The sequence below is a fragment of the Hyposmocoma kahamanoa genome, unplaced genomic scaffold (genome assembly GCF_003589595.1).
Source record: "Hyposmocoma kahamanoa isolate Upper Pololo Valley unplaced genomic scaffold, ASM358959v1 129, whole genome shotgun sequence".
NCBI classification, from domain to species: Eukaryota; Metazoa; Arthropoda; class Insecta; order Lepidoptera; family Cosmopterigidae; genus Hyposmocoma; species Hyposmocoma kahamanoa.
This window is the reverse complement of record NW_020653460.1, coordinates 1,360,847-1,379,154: the sequence shown is the minus strand read 5'-3', so window position 1 is coordinate 1,379,154 and position 18,308 is coordinate 1,360,847. Positions and strand designations below refer to the sequence as shown.

Here is an 18,308-nt window from a genome sequence, read left to right as displayed (position 1 = left end):
TTCGTGAAATTACGTTTATTTGCCAATTTTTGTTGAGATTGGATTCATCCCCTAGTTTGCCACCCTTAGAGGTGGAATATTTTCTTCAAATTTAAATGGGATCAATACCGAGGTACTCTCTATCCAACAAAAATAGAATCAAATGCGTCGACATAATCGCGTGAAATACATACAAAAAAAACATAACGAATTGCGAACCTCGTTCCTTTTTCAAGTCATTTAAAAAAGATAATAATAACAACGAATTCAATGGTTACATTGATTACGGAAAAATTGAATAAAATACTAAAAATTTGATATAAAGACCAATTACTTTTGTTAGAATCTTATCTGTGAGAACATCACTACAGACAGATCCATGTTACATCGACTTAGTAGGTATCTTACCCTAAGTAAATATACAGTTATCTTAACTGCCTACCAATTTGTTTTCACTTTAGTTACATATAATTAAATGTTATTAATTAATATTTGCTAATTACAGTGACTGTAGAAAATTACCTGTTCTTTAGCGCGTAAATAAAGTTATTTAAACAATTAGCTTCCACAATGTAGTAGAAAAATAAATACCTGAATTGGTTAGTAAAGTACGTTATAATTTAACTGTGTTGGGTTATTATTATACTTTGTTTAAGTAGTATTTCCAAAGGACACGCACATATCGTTATTATATTTATTTAGTGTATTTGTTTTGAGCTTAGTGGCCAACCGGTTGGTAACTATGGACGATAGATGAAGAAATTAAGAGTTTACACAGGCTTTATATCAGAATTTATTTTTTTAGAAAAAAAAAGCTATTTGAAAAATGTATATCGTATACTATGTTCTATTTAGTTCAGTTGATATAACAAAATGATTGGTACATGTAAAGTACTTATTGCATACAGTGTAAAATATCGATGTAAGTTTGTGTTTTGTTTTTAGATAGTGAGAATTCTTAGGAATCGTGTTTTCACCCCGTATATTAATCAGTGTTTAACCTTAATTTTACTGTATATTTTTTCCAATGTGATAGATTCAACTCTTTCATTGTATAATCAACAAAACTGGTTGAGGTTGTAACTACCGAAGTGACAAATGGTCAAATATCCGTTTTAAATTGCAAAAAAATAGAGCACAAGATTCATTTTTAAAAACAGTTAATAGTAGTTTGTCTGTTCGACTTATTGGCACTTTTTTTTTTTTTTTTTTTATGTTAACTAGTAGGCAAACGAGCAGACAAGCCACTTGATGGGAGGTGGTCATTGTCGCCCATGGACACGAGCAACCTTGTTTACACGTCTTTTGAAGAACTCCATGTTATAGCGCAAGGGGAACACTTCAGGAGGAATGCCATTCCACATCTTACTGGTTCGGGAAAGGAACGAACGAGATGCTCGAGTGGTCGTGACGTGTCAAGCATCGAGGAAGTGGGGATGGAGTCTTCTCCTTCGGCGGGTCGTGCAATGGTAAAAGAGTGACGGAGGCACCAACTCAAAGAGTTCGTCTGAGCACTTACCCTAACGATGCGTAGCTGAAATATCATTAAACAATTTCAATATTCTAAGGGTCGTATTCGAGAACTCTACTCAATGCTCAAGTCAGGACTTGAGCAGACTTGAGTATGATTTCAAGAACTGGAAATACGAACCTAATAGCAAGGACTTGAGTATGATTTTCAGTGCTTTAAATCATACTCAAGTCCTGACTTGAGCATTGAGTAGAGTTCTGGAATACGACCCATAAACTGCTCTTTTTTGTGATATCTCAAAAAATATTTTGTCACTTAGCCCCGTTTTCAGTCATTGGTAATTGTTTCCATATATTTTATTTATGCTAAGAAGTGACAGGACGAATAAATCGCGCGACTGGTGGTAAGCGACACGCCTATCCATAACAGTAGCAGTGTAGCTCAGATCTTTAAATCATAAACATCTGAGGGTCATTGCCACTGCACCCGTCACCCTGAGACGTAAGTTGACAAATCAAGTGCCTATAGTTTCGCCAGCACTCTTACCCTTCCAAACGCATATCCACATTACCGCTTACCTGCAGAAGTAAGTACGGTGGCAATACTTTCCTGGACGAAGTATGTACTGCGGTAAGTAAGTAACAACATTGCGACACCATGGCTCTCGGTGAGTTGAAACCATAGCGTTGCCATGACGCAACGCACCAGTAACGCCCGTGTGGCATCGTTCTTAGTCAGAAGAGAGCAGATATATGCGTGTTTTTCCTACCTATATATAGCATGAGGGTTTTTTCAAATTCCAATGTTATTAATCCGTAGTAAAAACCGGTTATTTTAAAATTTAAATTCTAACTAGACACTAACAAACATATTTAACTAACTCTGTTCGTTAAACTGTCACCTTTAACTGTATATTCATCTTCTGTTAACTACTTTTTTATACGAAAACTATACGCTCGAGCACCCACCCACGTTTTCTGCGAATAATGACTAATAGAACACCTACCACGTCTTTTTTTTTATAAAAACTGCTGGTTTAATAAAAAGCAATCAACTGTTTGATGTCTCAATCCTGTGGTACCTACGTAGCTTTTAAGCACTTAAATATAAATTTCAACCTTAAACCAATGATTTTATAGTTTCTTTCTCATTCTTATTCAAGTAGAAATTCTCCAAGGGGGGTAAAGCCAGTGACCACAAGAATATAAAATCGAAGAAGCGAATAAAATCGAGAAGTAGTGACATAACGTTTTTAACGCCGATTCAAATATTTGCGGTGTGACTATTATCGATTATGTTGTTAAGTTAATGACCAAAGAATAGCGGTTTTACGCTTCTAAATTAGATTATCCAAACACTGTTAAGATTATTAGAACTGTTTTTGTAGGAAATGGATCGTAAAATTGGTCCTTTAGTTTATGTGTTAACTGAGAAACCAACCACTGGCATTAAAAAATACGTATTATTTTTAAAAACCGGCAAAATCAAAAATACTAGACTGCGTTTGGGAAACCATAGGTTAGATAGAGAAAGAATTTTCTGGCATCACATTGTTAAAGAGAGAGCCGACTTAGTCAGATTTGCAGGCAATCCCAATTGGATGCAGTTTTTTTTTAATTTGCGCTTTATATATTCTTTTTGTATGATTATCAAGTAACGAAATGAACGAGCCGTGCATCGTGCAGCTGGTGTTAAGCGACACGCCTATTCATAACAGTTGCAGTGTCATTGAAAGCTTTTAATCGCAAAGATCTGAGGGGTACTGCCGCTGTGCCCGTCACCCTGATATATACAGTTAACAAGTCCCATTTGCCTATAGTTTCACCGGCACCTTACCTTTCAAAACTGGAACCTTTCAAAACCCTGTGTCGCGGGTACCACATAGACAACCACAAATTACACCCAAACTCACGAAAGAAATAAATGTAAACCATACAAATATTTCTCCCGGCCACGCAGTTATGTTCATTACTGTTTGTTACTGTTGCGACAGAAATAGATACGTGGTAGTTGTAGTACTTCCTCGGGTTCATCTTATTCCCAAGACGTTATATTGGTATTTAATAATTTATTTGCTTTAAATTCCAAGTTACGTATACGTTTGGGATAAAGAAAACATAGTGATGAAGCCCATATGTCGAAAAGGTTCACAACCCAACCCCAAAATGTGTGAAGTCCCCAACCCACCTTGTCCCTGGATGGCAGACGACGGCCTAAGCCCGTTTCTTAGAGAAAACCCGTGGGTCAGGTGATGATTGGCTGATAATAACGATAATACAGGCTCCACAAAATAATATGATAATAATACATTTAAGAAACACGAGGTTTGGTATTCGATTGCTAATAGCACATTTCAACTTTTCATAAATGAGTAAATACGTTTACCGCTCGGCTATGAAAATTATGATTTATGTGCGTATAACGGCTAATCTGAATTTAAACACCGCATTCCACGAAATACAACATTCTTTAGCAAACGCTAAAAGCAAAGAGAGTGCAATACTTGCTTTATCACTTCCGTTTCATGAAGTCTCAAAGCATTCATAGAATTTTTACATAAAACCGGAGACTTAACAGTAAAATGATGTTGCATTATCTAAGCTTAATGTCCCAAAAATTTCATACATTAAGTAAGATTACTTAGAGACGTTACGAAAAAAAGATACTATATCAATGTTAGCGTAGTTTCGAAAGCGACGGGAAGTGTTCATATTCCAGTGGAATCATAGTTTATCAAGTTTATGTACACGGCATGAGTCGTGTATGAACAAACACTTATAAACTTGGCTTCAAAGCAAATGTGTATAATATGAGGTTTGATATACATTTGGTGTTTATTGACTGAAATTACTTTCTCGGCACATCTGTTAGGTGAGTAATATAGATGTGGGTGTAAATTTACAGGTAAACGAAATTGTCAATGACAGTATCACAGTAATTATCTCTAAGTTTATTTTTCTTCTCAACTTTCTTCTTCTTATTTTAATATTTATATTTTTCAATTACGACCGAGACAAAAAAAATCAATTGCGTTGTTCAATTGGTTAAAAACGTGAGGTATTTGTTACATTAATTTATTTGTACATACTTACATATGCATATGTAAGTATTTACGCCCTTGAATTCCCATTAGGGTAGGCAGATTGCCACTTATCACGACGCTGACAAACCTCTCATGCTTCACGTACATTTACCAATCGTTTCATATAAGCCATCTTACTCTTCTCACTACGCACTACAGTATTTTTAAGAATACTCTTGATTAGATCTAAAAATGTTCTTCGAGGCCGCCATCTTCGAATGTTGCCTTCCGTTGTATATTTCATATACATACTCGTATTTCTTCAATCTACATCTATTCATCTGCTACATTTATTTGTAATGTCATTATTTATTATTTCACAAGTTCCAAGAACTTTAATTTAGAATTACCATTTACAATGACTACATCACTAAGTTTATTACTTATAATAACAAGTGATACCTATTCATTAAATTAAATGGCGTCAATGTACTTTAATGATGCACATTATTATACAGAATCGAGTTGTTCTATCGATAATATAATGTAGAAATCCACCTACCTCTGTGCACAGGAAATTATAAAATTTGGAAGGGAATCAGCGTTTAAATTTAACTGGTCCAAGGAATTTTATGAGCTCATGACCGTAAAAAGTAGAAAGATGTAAAGATAAGTTCCATTGTCGCCAGAGCTTCATTAAGGCCCGCATATGTCAAATATTTACCAAGACCAGATAAGAATATATTCATTACCATTTTTTAGTACAAAACGTGAAACCGTTGATAAGATACTAAAGAATCTTCAAGTATTGTTTGAATATTTTGACGGCGGCGTCGAAAATTTAATGAATGTTTTGGTTCGAGGGCTCTTGGAAGATTGATTGTTATGAATAAAAGCTTCTGTCGCGATATAATGTATTTTTTGAGAAAAGACGTTTTTTTATTGGAATCTAATTAATGTTCTATGAAAATTATGTACAGCAGTACTTAAAAATAATTTATTTCTTTGGTCTTTTTCCTTTATTAGACATACTAAGATCGACTCCGCATTCGAGAAGGTTTTTTATATACACATACAATTTAATATACTAAATTCTGACTGCTATTTATCTGTGAGTACAAAACTTACTGGTTCCGTATCGCAAGTCTCCAAATCTGGTATGGGCTCATCCCCGCAGTAATATTCAGTTTGCAGGAACGGGGGTCGCGGAGGCGGCGGCAATAGGAACTCAGGTGGGGGTCCCAAACAGTCACACTCCGTCAAATCCGTGGGCTCTAACTCCCACATCTCGTTATCTAACTTAACACTACTCACAACCTCACTAACACTATCACTAATATCACGTTTCTCGCGTTTCACTTCATTTGTAGTTCTTTCTTTTAACAAATTTGCTATGTAAAGTTCGTCGTCAACGTCAATCCATACGTTTTTACGGATTTCCTCTTCATTCTCTTCTATTTCTGTATCAGGCGCTATAAGACGTTCATTGCCTTGCACGAACCTATTTGATGCTTCAATACTATTTTCTTTTGCTTTAGCATTTTGTGCTTTATTAGCTTCAGTTAGTACTCCATTTAGGCCGTTATTTTTGTAGCTGAGATTTCTCCAAACATTTTGTAAAGTCCAAAAAGCGTAAGACGCCTTACTTGGACTCTCGTCGTTCCTTTCGGCCATACGCAGTCTTCTTAGTGGTTATCTGTAACAAAAGAGACGTAATTTAGTTTGTTGAATAGAACATTTATATTGAACTTCAATAAAATTTTTTTAAAGACCTGGGGGTCTACTCTCGATCTCCGTGCGACATCCGTCCGAAACAATTACTGCCAAATAAACAATACTTGACCAAATGAAAAGACGCGTGATGCGAATGAAGCTTCATACTGGATAACTTGTCTTTTAATTTTGTCGAATATTACTTATTTGACAGTAATTGTTTCGGACGGATGTCGGACGGAGATCGAGAGTAGACCCCCAGTCTTCTATTATTTTGCTAAAGTATAGGTAAATTCATAGGTTTGTAGTAACGTTATCTATTCGTAGAATTATATGTGCTTTTTCGGTTCGTAAATTACAATCCAAAACATGTTTTTACCATTAAACACTTATAAGCAAAACTAATTTTGATCGTTCATATATCAGGCTACTTATTATTTAATAGTAGAGCTAACACCTCATTCTGTTTAACAAAGCACCCGCAATTAGAGGCTACCACGTTCTTAGCACAATAAACTATACCGCATCGATATCATCGGTCGTTTTAATTTATTTTTTATCGCTACAATTTTTTTAAACTCTCCAAATTGGATGGCGTTGCATTCTGGTATTTCAACAATCATGATGGACGATTTCGAAAGTTTAAAGTTCGCTGTTCACTATTTTAAACACGGGTTTATTATAGGTTTAGTAGGTATTTAGGTGGTATCGTGGGAAAGTGTTGTTATTTGGAGAAAAATTTTACAAGAAATAAGTGTTATGCCTAAATAGATTCAAAAGCAACCAAAAAACATCACAATGACAACATTACTTTCTAAATTTAATTATAGTTGAGTTGTTAAAAGTACGCTAGCAAGAAGATTTTTATAAATCTTTTTCTTGCAATTTTTGTTTATCCTTTTAATTATCGTTAGCTTCATTGTCATTACCCTGTCTTCTTATTTTTAATCGCTTCCTCACTGCTGAGGATCGTGACTGCAGTTCAGTTCTTGATCTGATCCGACCACCGTTTGGAACTGCTGCTTATAGGACTCATTCCATTCACCTTCCTTGTCACCATCAAATGCTCCAGATTATCATCGTCTTAACGTGTAACGTGACCAAAATAGCGTATCACACGCTGCATGCAAATTGAAGACAAACACTGTGCATTCTCTATCTTGAGTTCCCCGAGTACAGAATATTTGCGGCGGGCTATCCATATTATTTTTAACAATCGAGGCCAGCACCACATTTCAAAGGCGTTAATTCTCTGCCTATCGGCGGTCTTGAGAGGCCACATAGAGAAATGGAGAAATGGAGGATTATATATCACCCAAAGTACGAATATATTTTTTGCTATTTATTGATTTAATGTGTTCAAATACTACCTACAGCATCCCACTAAACAAATACCCTCATATTCACACAATATCAACATATCTTCGACGCCCACACATATGCAAAAGCCCCTCAATCACATTACCACTTATTCAATATTCGGTCGAGAACGCTCGTTGACCCGCGACCTCGCAATCTGGAATCGCATGCATATTGTATGCCTACATCTTAATAATGTACGTATCTATTTGAGGAGTCTACAATATGTGTAGTTAAAATTTGCCTATTAAAGACCTTTAGGAAGATATTTTAATTTATTTATTTATTTCAATATTATTATAAATTTTAATTCATTCACAAGTGATTTTTACCATCTCAAACTAAGCTTTGTTTCGATGGCTTTCCAATACTATGTTGTTAAATGATTATCACTAATATCAGGTTTCTTACCACGGTATGACTTCAACAATGTTGTTAAAAAGAACATTAACTGAACTGAACTTATAATACATCTTGTTACTTGTGTTCTCAATTACAGTGATTTAACAAAGTATTTTACTCCTAAAGTATGTCACCAAAATTATTTAATATTGGAAATGAAATTATTTTTCCGGATTTAAATCGCGTATATTTGTTTTTTCAAACAAACTGACGTTTCGGACCCTTTACTGGTCCCATGGTTACGGTTGACTGAAGTGGTATAGTCTTCAACCAGTTATGTCTAATATTAATGCAAACCACCCTATGTTTTCACTATAATTACAATAGTTATTAATTAAATACCTTATTTTTAATTTTACGAAGAAACATTCCAATTTACGCTACATTAAGTTTTACAAATTATTTTATTGAATGAATTTTTATTAAGTTCAATTTATTAATAATTAATAATAGAAATTAGAATAAACTAAAACATATTAATTAGTACTGCAGTCTTATGTCTGTTTGGGATGTTTCATCAGAGGAAATACTGGATCCCAAACTGGTGGTACGGAGAAATCATCTTCCCTGTTGAAATTTGGATGTTTTTTAATTTCACTGGCTGCCCATACTTGTTGACCACGACTCTGAGGGTCATATTCCTAAACTCTAAGTCCTGTTTTGAGTATTGCAGTGAGCAATGAAAATCATACTCAAGTCCTTCCCATTAGGGTCGTATTTTCAGTGCCTGAAATCTGTCTGCTCAAATCCTGACTTGAGCATTGAGTACAGTTCTGGAATACGACCCTGAGATCTCGCATATAGTATGCATAATTTCGGTGCCACATCTTAATATTTAAATGTAGGAGTGTATTACATGACACGTCTTTATATCAACGAGTATGAATAATAAATAAATAAATAAATAAATAAATAACGCACACACACATAGACAACCACAAATTACACCCAAACTCACGAGAGAAATAAATGTAGGCCATATCAACATTTCTCCCGGCCCGGGTATCGAACCTGAGACCTCTGCGTGGCAGTAACCGTTCGGCCACAGAGACAGTTGACTTTTCTAGCAGTCTTCATCTCTTTTCAAATAATCTAGATGTACAATAATCTAACAATTTGATGAATTGTAATAATAAGCTGTATATCTAAAATAAACTTCATAGGTATTAACCACCTATTGGTTCCGTTATGTACACGAAAAAAGATGTAATTACAATCTTGCACTTTGGCTCAACAATCAATAATTTCAATGTTAAATTTTCCATATTATCGTCTATTCATAAGTAAGCTCCACTCTTACAATGATCTATAATGGGACTTCCAAAATCTATCTTTCTCTATACAACGTCATCTACGACACTACTAATTAACCCATCACGTCTACCGATATAACTCCTTGACATTCGACCACTTGTACCATGTCATTGAGGAATTGACGTCCGTACAATGGTCAACGAAGAGCCCTTGACTCTCTTAACGAACCTATTCTGTTGGTTTTCTCACGTGAATTATTGCAGTCATGACTGTTAAAGAGAAGTGTGGGAGAATTTTGCATGTTACATGTAGTAATAGAATTATAGGCAATTGAACCAGTGTTATTGATTTGGAATGTCATTCGAGGCTGTGCGAAGTGTTTTACTAATACTTGAGCATTGTTGAAGGCACAAATGGGTCCGTATTTATTAAATGATAAGAATAATGTAATGAATACTTTTGATTCAGTCTTCAGGATTTGGACACTGTCGTAAAAAGTCACTTCTGGGCAGGAGTATCTTGGAAAAAGGAGTATAAATTATAGTCTAACACACTTACTCTATCCTAAACAAGGATTTCACATAGACAGTGAAATGTATACAGAAAGGAATAAGATAATGTACAAAAGTTTGCATCTGTTTATATTCGATGAACTCGTGGTTGTAGCAAGGGCTGTCACATTTGTTTCTCGGCAGAAGCGACAATACGATTCTTTGCGAAGCAAAGGGCGTACATTTTTATCAAAATAAGGTTGTTTATGTAACTATATTAAGTTTTCGGGCTTACTCAAAATTCAGTTATAACAAATAAAACGTTTATGAATTGGTTGCTTTGAACACTTTTGAAAACTTTGTAGTTTGGTGTTTACGCTTTTTCTTCCCCGTAGTATTAATATGGCCTTTTCTAAATTAAATTGATTTGGGAATTTTGTATACTATCCTTTCCTCGGAATTAATTTCATTATTTTGGCTTTATTCGTTCTTTGAGTTTCTTATATTTAGAAGTAATTACTGTCAATGTATTATATTAAAAAATTGGTATTACCAATATTGAAGACGATCAAAGGCATCTTTCTTTTCCAGTACACTTTCATTTTTTTACCAACAAAAATTCTTAAAAGGAATCGTTTATCAAAAAATATCCCAAAAACCTTTCAAACTAAGTAAAAGGTAAGATTGGATGGAAAGGCATCACAAAATATAAAAGAAAGTGCCCTTAAAGTCAATAAAACGATCATAGATAAAGTACGTAGTAATTGAAAACAATATTTATATTTGTACCTACGCAGATTTGTAAAGAAAACGAACGAATTATCTTTGCAATTTATCTGTTGGAATAATTGCGTCGGTTTATCTGTAATAGCTCTGAGTAGTTCAAATAATAGTGAACATTTTACATGTATGAAAACCTTGCATTAGACAACGGGCCTAGGCCTTTGATCTCGAAAGTTCGAGTACGTTAATATTCAAGTTTAATTAAAAGGCTTACATGAAGATGATTTTTGACTTGGCACTAAACTTGTACATCACAAACAAAATAATGCAGATGCTGTTGTAGTTGTTATAACGTAAAAGGGATAAGAAAACTTTCAATTGGATAAAAAAATATTTATTATTATATTTGCGGTGATAAAAAGCATACTTAAGAGTATTATCATCTAAACAGCAACAGACACTTAGAGACTATTAAACAATTAAAGATAAATACACAACTCGTCTATTTGCACTGACAATAATAACCACTTACAAAGTCCATATGAGTCACATAGTTCCACATATTCAAGTCACTTAGTACATTTTGTTGGAAATGGACCTCCAGAGAGATTGAGTAATAGCCTTCGTGTTTTTGAGAAATCAATAAAATATCTGGAAAAGTATGTCTACAGTTTATAATATTTGTAGGTTAAATGGAATTTGCTAATAAAGTGATTTAAAGTCTGATTAAAAAAAATATTTTTCGTGTCTCGTCTTGTGTTTGAGGACTAGACGTAGGTTTGATTTCCACCTCTATGTTATAAATATTACAGCGATTTGTACACAGCGTTAAGCTTTCACATTTGTATGAATTCTGCTTGCAGACTTATTCCCTGAACGTTCTAACTTGGACCTTTTTTAGGCGAGAGTTAATTAGGCATTATTTGGGTGTGTATGCTCCATAGTCGACCTCATCGTCACTTTCCATCAGGTGAGATGGGGACCAAATGAGCATTAACAATTTATTAAAAAAAAATTCAAACATGAAATACTTTATTTGCAGCCATTAACGTCTAATATAATTTAAAAGTCTGCGTTTATTACCAAAAACTTAATGATGTATTGTAGGCGCCATAAGTATTGGCAATGCGTTACAAAATGAGAATAATAATCAAAATTGTGAACAGCATCTAAGAAATGTCACAATAACATTCGTTATAATTTTGGGTCTCCATATTTTTATACAATTTTCTTATTCATGTCCATTCATCGTTCCGTAGGTTTTTGATCGATTAACATTAGTAAAAAATATCCAACTCATTTACATAAACGAATTTGCCGAGAAATTCTCACAAGAAATTGTAGACGTCGCAGTTCCAGTTCACAGATTTATTACGCCATATACTGAGGAATCGTACCGTACAGACATGTTAATTAGAATCTTCTGGCATTCGCTTATCCTTGTTAACCAAGTGGTCTATTAGGTACCGAGAATTCTCTCCATAAATGCAAGCAATGCTTTCCAAAACCTGAGCCAGACCATGAATTTAGTTAAGTCCTGCATATCCTGGCAAAGTGAGCGGTAATTGCTCTTAATCTGCATAAATATTAAAATACGACGACAACCTCAAACGTTTGCTTTGATGGAACACATGCATGCCATGTGTCATAGTGGTAAAACATTGAGCTGTAAGCTCTTTAAACTTTACAGCAGCTCGGGTAACGGTTTTTCTGATATACGCTTACAACAATAATGAATATTATTCGATCAATAAGTGCACAATAAATGAACGACAAAAATCAAAGATTTGCCATTATCATCACGTAGCAGTATAACTCCTTGTGAAAGAGTACGTCCAGGGAAGTACTGCCACCTTACCTATTTCTGCCGCCAAAAGTTACTGCGTTCCGATTTTGAAGGGTAGGGGTACTGGTGCAATTCCAGGCACATGGAACTTGTCAATTTATGTCTCAGGGTGACGGGCGCAGTGGCTGTGCCCCTCCGATCTTTGCGTTTTAAAGCTCTGAGTGGTACTGCAACTGTCATAGACAGGCGTGTCACTTACCACCATGCCCACGACTTGTTCGTCCCATCAGTTGGTATTATAAAAAAACGTACGTCGACGATTGCATTAAATACAAGGAAATTCTTGTGCCCATCTTCAGAATTTATCATGATGTCATTAACTTACACCACTCACGGGAAGATAAAAACGATTAGTAGGTATGTGATTATTGGTGATGATAATAGGTTTGGTGGTGGTGATAATGGTGAATTAATGATAATAACAATAATCCCGAATCACACAGCCTCAATGGTTATGATGACCTTGAATTGTACTTAAATCAACTTAATAGTAGAACTACGCAGCAGATTTCACGTTTGGGCGAATTTCGCTCGTATACTTACTGGTCCATTAATTAGAATTAGTACTAGCTTGTTTGTGTTATAGTGTAATAACGTTAATCCGCGGCGTGTAAGCGATCAGTTAATTAGTTTCCTCTTTATGAAGATTTATTTTCTTACGATTGAACAAATTTGTGTTACCATATTATATTAAAAAAAATCAAAATCTTTATCTACTTATCAGTAGACTAATTGAATTATAATAGAACTTGAATCCTGGGGTTTTTGTAGGTAAATATATGATTTAAAAAATCAACACTGCTTTAGGTTCCTTCACATTTGGATTTCACTTTCTATTTAACATCAGATGGAGTGAAGTGATCACCTGTCACGTATTTTTAAAATTATTGTAAATACTGTGTTATAGTTAAGAAACGAATGCATCGCGAAACTAAAATAAATAATGAATAATTAACAAAATAAAAACCTTACGCAATAATAAAAAAATAGTCTCACATATTTTTATGACTCTCATGACTTCCATTTGCCAAAAAACTTTTCTACTGTTTGCAAATTTACTCATCATCCCAAACCCAAGATATCTTAGACAAAATTGCACAATTACGAGCCAAGATAGCTAATTGAATTCTTGATTTACGTTAACCCCCGGCAATGTGGGTGGTCGGAAAAAAACAAAGCTCTAACGTAACCAGCGCATTTCTCTCAAGGGTTATTGCTCACAGTTAGCGCAAGAGATAAGCCACCTAACTTATACTCGAGACGGGGTTACACGGACGTATTGTATTTGCGAAATAAGAATTGATAATAAGCTTTTCCGTAAAGAAAAACACTTTATATAATACATTCATGTGAACCGAGTAATCTATTATTGTTGCTCGTTACTGGCGGTTTACAAACTCAATTTCACGTCAATTACCTACTTGGATAGCTACATTATATCAAGAGAAAATTGGATTAAAGTGCTTATTATCTCATTTCAGTTAACTTTTTTCGATAGTAGGTAATGCAGATAGGTGTAACGATACAGAACATAATATATATATTCTGCTATCAATTGGAGTCTGATGTACAGACTCAATATTTTCAAACAAAATCTGTCCGTGTGTATCGTCCGTTGAGAACAAGGGGCAAGCCGCCACCGGGCCCATTAGTGTAGCCTTGGCTAACACCAGAACAAACATGTAAACATGCTTTATCCTCTTAGAAGCTAAAACGTTTTAGTACATCGGCTTCTTTTGGCATAAATGTGTGTAATACTTATTTTGGAATTTTGTGTTTGTGGATTTAATTATATTAGTTTAGCGTGGGATAATCAATGTTGTAAAAGTAGTTACGATGTTTTGATGTTTTGCAATTATTAAAATAAAGGGTTTCGTTTTGTACCCTTTTTTTGCGGGAGATAGCTTGTATGTGTTTAGGACTTAAAATTTTCCTATACGGGAGCCGGAAATCATAATTTGAAAAGGCCTTGTACCATTGCATTTTCATGTTGTCGCCATCTCTGAGGTCTCGATTTCAATCCTGGGCCGGGTCGATATACAATTTTTTTTCTATATTGTCTCAGGTCTGGGTGTCTGGTACCGTCGTTGTTTTCGATTTCCATAACATAATTGCTTTAGTTACTTACTTTGGGTTCGGAGCAAGGTATGTGATATTGTCTAATATTTATTTATTAATATTTATTTACTGCACCTTGTTGATTCATGGGCATTTGAGTTTCTTAATTAGTTGTGTTAATTGCAACAGTTCGTGTAACTCAAAGGCATGCGAAGTTTCTTACACCCAATAAACCAGCATGAACTACGTCCTTAACCTTCTCCCTAATGGACATTAGCCTTAATAGAAAAATGTTTGTGAGAAGTTAAACGTTACAACTGAGCGAATGGTGAAGATAAGGCTAAAAACATTTAAGCAATAAAATTCCCGCTGACATCATTCAAGTTACAAGTTACAAATAAGCGTTATAAAACATGGCCAATTTTATCTCGAAACGACTTTCTTCGTAGCAAAGACGTAAAAATAACCCCGTAGTCTATTTTTTTTTTCATTCACATCTTCGTGAGGATCGGGGGTAATGTAAAGACAGCTAAATAGTCATTAAGGCATCGACCGAGACATTTTCATTTTATTTATTACTACAAGGTGTTATTTACGTTTGATTCAAGACCTCACGATCTATGTATGACAATAATGAATTCGTCCAATAGTGTCTTAAAGGATAATATCAGCCCGCCACATTAATCCAAGATTTCAACGTTGATACCCATGATGTGGTTAATCCAAGACATAAACTATGCACTAAATTACATGCAAACCAGTTCAGCTGTTGTACCTATTTCAGGATTCTTAAATCCATTGGTATTTTACGTTGTGTTTGTATATTCGGATTAAATGCAATGGTAACTTACATCTTTGCCAGTGTGTACTAGAATGCGGACTGTTTCAAGTACGTATCCGTTCGCATTGCCAAGAGGCTCTGCCAAGCTTGGTATTCGTTACCGATGGCATGCCTTCGCGTACCTAACATACCCCCACTTTGGGGGGGAACAGGACTTGGCAGCTATTCCGGATGCGCGCATATTGAGTTTAATGTTTTGTTTGAGCGAGCAAGATAAGTGGAACTCGCCAAGAATACGCAGGGTGACTATGATTTGTATATTATACATGTTTATTTTTTCCTTCTGCGATATGACAACGTTCATGGCAGAGCCTATAAGTGTCAATGCCCGTACACTAGTGAAGGATTCACTACAGATAATGTTACGGAAGAGCCTAATGCGAAAGTGAACAGGAGACTAGCGAGCTTCTTATATTGAGCGTAGATATCACGAGAAGAACGTTCAATAAAGAAACAACTCATAAAGAATACCTGCCAAAAATGTGGTTAAACGAATATGTGGCCAGCAAATCTCAAACTAAGTGCACACAGAGATAGTAAATGAGATAAAAATCTCATAAACAGTGATCCCAAGCCGATTACTTAATTTGACAGAAATACTAACAGAAAGCAATAGATAATTCAAAACTTAGTTACCCGCATGGAATAAATTGTCAAATCCTATAAATTTTGAAACAGATTCCAAGTTCAGGAGCAGCTCTCCAAAATATATAACACTTGATATTTCAGGTTGAAGGCCAGACTTAGTTTCAAGTTAAATTTGGAAGATGATAATCACTAAGTGTAACAAATATAATAGAATTGTATCGATACACGTACTCATTTTATTTATCATCTTCTTTGTTATGAACACCCTGACTCCTTCAGTTTTCACATTTTTCAACTAGATGCATTTCTGTTCCAAGAAATTCTGATGGTACGCGATTTGTAAAAATTGCTTTCTTCCATTTGTTTTATAGTACCTATTGTGTTTTGAGTTTGCAACCGAATAAGTTATGCGTTTGGCTTTTTGTTTCGATCTAATTTGAAAATGTAAGTTATTTATAGTGCTAAAATTCCATAAGTACACCGATTTATTTTTACATTTTATTTCTTATATGTTTTTAATTTTTGTTATGGATCATGCATCTCTCCGCATCGGTTCTCTATTATTTTTAATAAGCTTCTCTTTTCCCGCATTACCCTTAATACCTCCTCATTAGATTTTCTGTCTATCCAACTGATTTTCTCCATCTTCTCCAGCTCCACATCTTAAATGCTCCTAATCGTTATACCTCTCAATGTCATTATCCATATCTGGTGAGACATGGACAACGGCATAGAGAGAACATGGTGGTGACCATGCAACAGTTTTATACTCATTGAAGTATTTTAATAATGAAATCTTTTAGGACACTAAGCAGCGTCAAAAGAAATTCTCATAATTGACGAACGAATTGATGAAGTTGATGTAACAAATAAGGACAGTTTCACAAAACAAAGTAAATACAAAATACAAGCGACATTTTATGATTATTTTGAGAGTTCTTTCAGTGGTTGTAAACGATAATGTGAAAGAAAGAAGGGAAATTTATGTGACTTATTTGTTTATTTATCGTGTGAAAGCATCGAGATGAAACCTATAATAAGAACAAACCTTGGAAAATGTGTAAAGTTCCCAACCCGAATCGGGCCAGAATGGCCGACTTTAGCCTATATTCTGTTTTGGAACACCCGTGTCAGGTAGTGGGACGTATAATTGTTTTATGACGAAAAAAACATACGAGAGAAGTAAATGTAGACCATACAAACATTTCTCCCGGCCCGGGAATCGAACCCGTGACCTCTGCCACGTGACCTTCGGCCACGGAGGCAGTTAACTCTTATAGTTTGGTGTTATTTTATTATTGATACAAAAATCAAACAAACACAATGAAAATTCCCTTAATTCGACTGTATTCAAACGAGCGCCTATTTGCCAGACCGGGGCTAACCATTTAACCACCTAAGCTACGGATTTCCGGATTTTAAGGAATTATTATTCCGAGCAATCATAAAGACTAGCTTTGTATTTGCTCTTCATTATTATTGTCGACAGCCTACAAACATATACACAGGCCATCTCTACGGAGATGATTTAACTGATTCTGGGGACAATCCGGAGTTACATTTTATTTTTAAGTGTGGTTTGTCATGTAGGAAAAAACCACTTGAACCATATAAAGACAACAATAGAATGTCAAACAAAAAAGGCAGAAGTAAAAAGTCATCAAGTTCCGAGACTAGAATCACGACAACCCAACACCGGTGGGCCAGGCCGGTCTAAAAACTAGACAGACTTAATTAAGATCTCGGGCCAATTTACAAGAAATCCCAGAGGTAGAAGGCTTAAGAAGGCTTTAGACAGGATTAATATCTTATGCAAGTAAAAGGAAATTAAAATTCATATTTGTTAAGGTAAACATTATAGTTTATTATTGCAAGCTACCAAATGGTTAAATCTATTTTATTTTTATATTATATAGGTAAGGTACAATAAAAGCTTAAATACTAATAATCTCAGTACAGAGTACTAAAAAAACCGACCTCAAAAGTATGTGGAATTACGTCTATTTGCTAAGTTTCATTGAAATATCCCCTAGTTCGCCACTATACAGGACTTGATACTGGAGATAATAAAAATAGGTTCTCACTACGACACTACTCATAGTATATCGAGAGAAAAACGCCTTGAATTGGAGAAATAGCAAAATCAACTAAATGATTGCTAAAAGTAATTGCTCTTAAATTAAAGTTAGGCGCTATTTATAAAAATGAATATTCATGCGTGAACAACCACCCTTTGAGGTGGATGATTTTCTTCAAAATGAAATGGGAGCACTATGGAAGTACCCCCTTTCCAACAAAAAAAGAATCATGAAAATCGGTTCACAAATACCGGAGTTATCGCGTAACATACATACAAAAAAAAACATACAGTCGAATTTTTTTTATACCTGACAGTCAAATGACTCCACTCCACCTGATGTTAAGTGGAAAGTGGTATCCAAACGCGAAGGAACCTAGTGCAGAATTGAGAACCTCCTCCCTTTTTGAAGTCGGTTAAAAAGTAAAACTAGGATTATATGAATAAAACTGGGTCCCCGCGGCAAGGTGCCCAAGATGCTGAC

The 18,308-nt window shown here is 35.0% G+C and overlaps 1 protein-coding gene across 2 annotated transcripts in view; it reads right to left on the bottom strand.

Annotated features, from left to right (window-relative positions):
* LOC113240290 overlaps positions 1 to 18,308 on the bottom strand; it is a 122,503-nt gene that overhangs the window by 57,535 nt on the left and 46,660 nt on the right. For both annotated transcript variants that reach the window (XM_026477554.1, XM_026477555.1), the window contains exon 2: positions 5,601 to 6,168. In XM_026477554.1, the coding sequence (XP_026333339.1) occupies positions 5,601 to 6,146 (546 nt within the window). In that variant the 5' untranslated portion in view covers positions 6,147 to 6,168. The remainder of the gene's footprint in view (positions 1 to 5,600; positions 6,169 to 18,308) is intronic.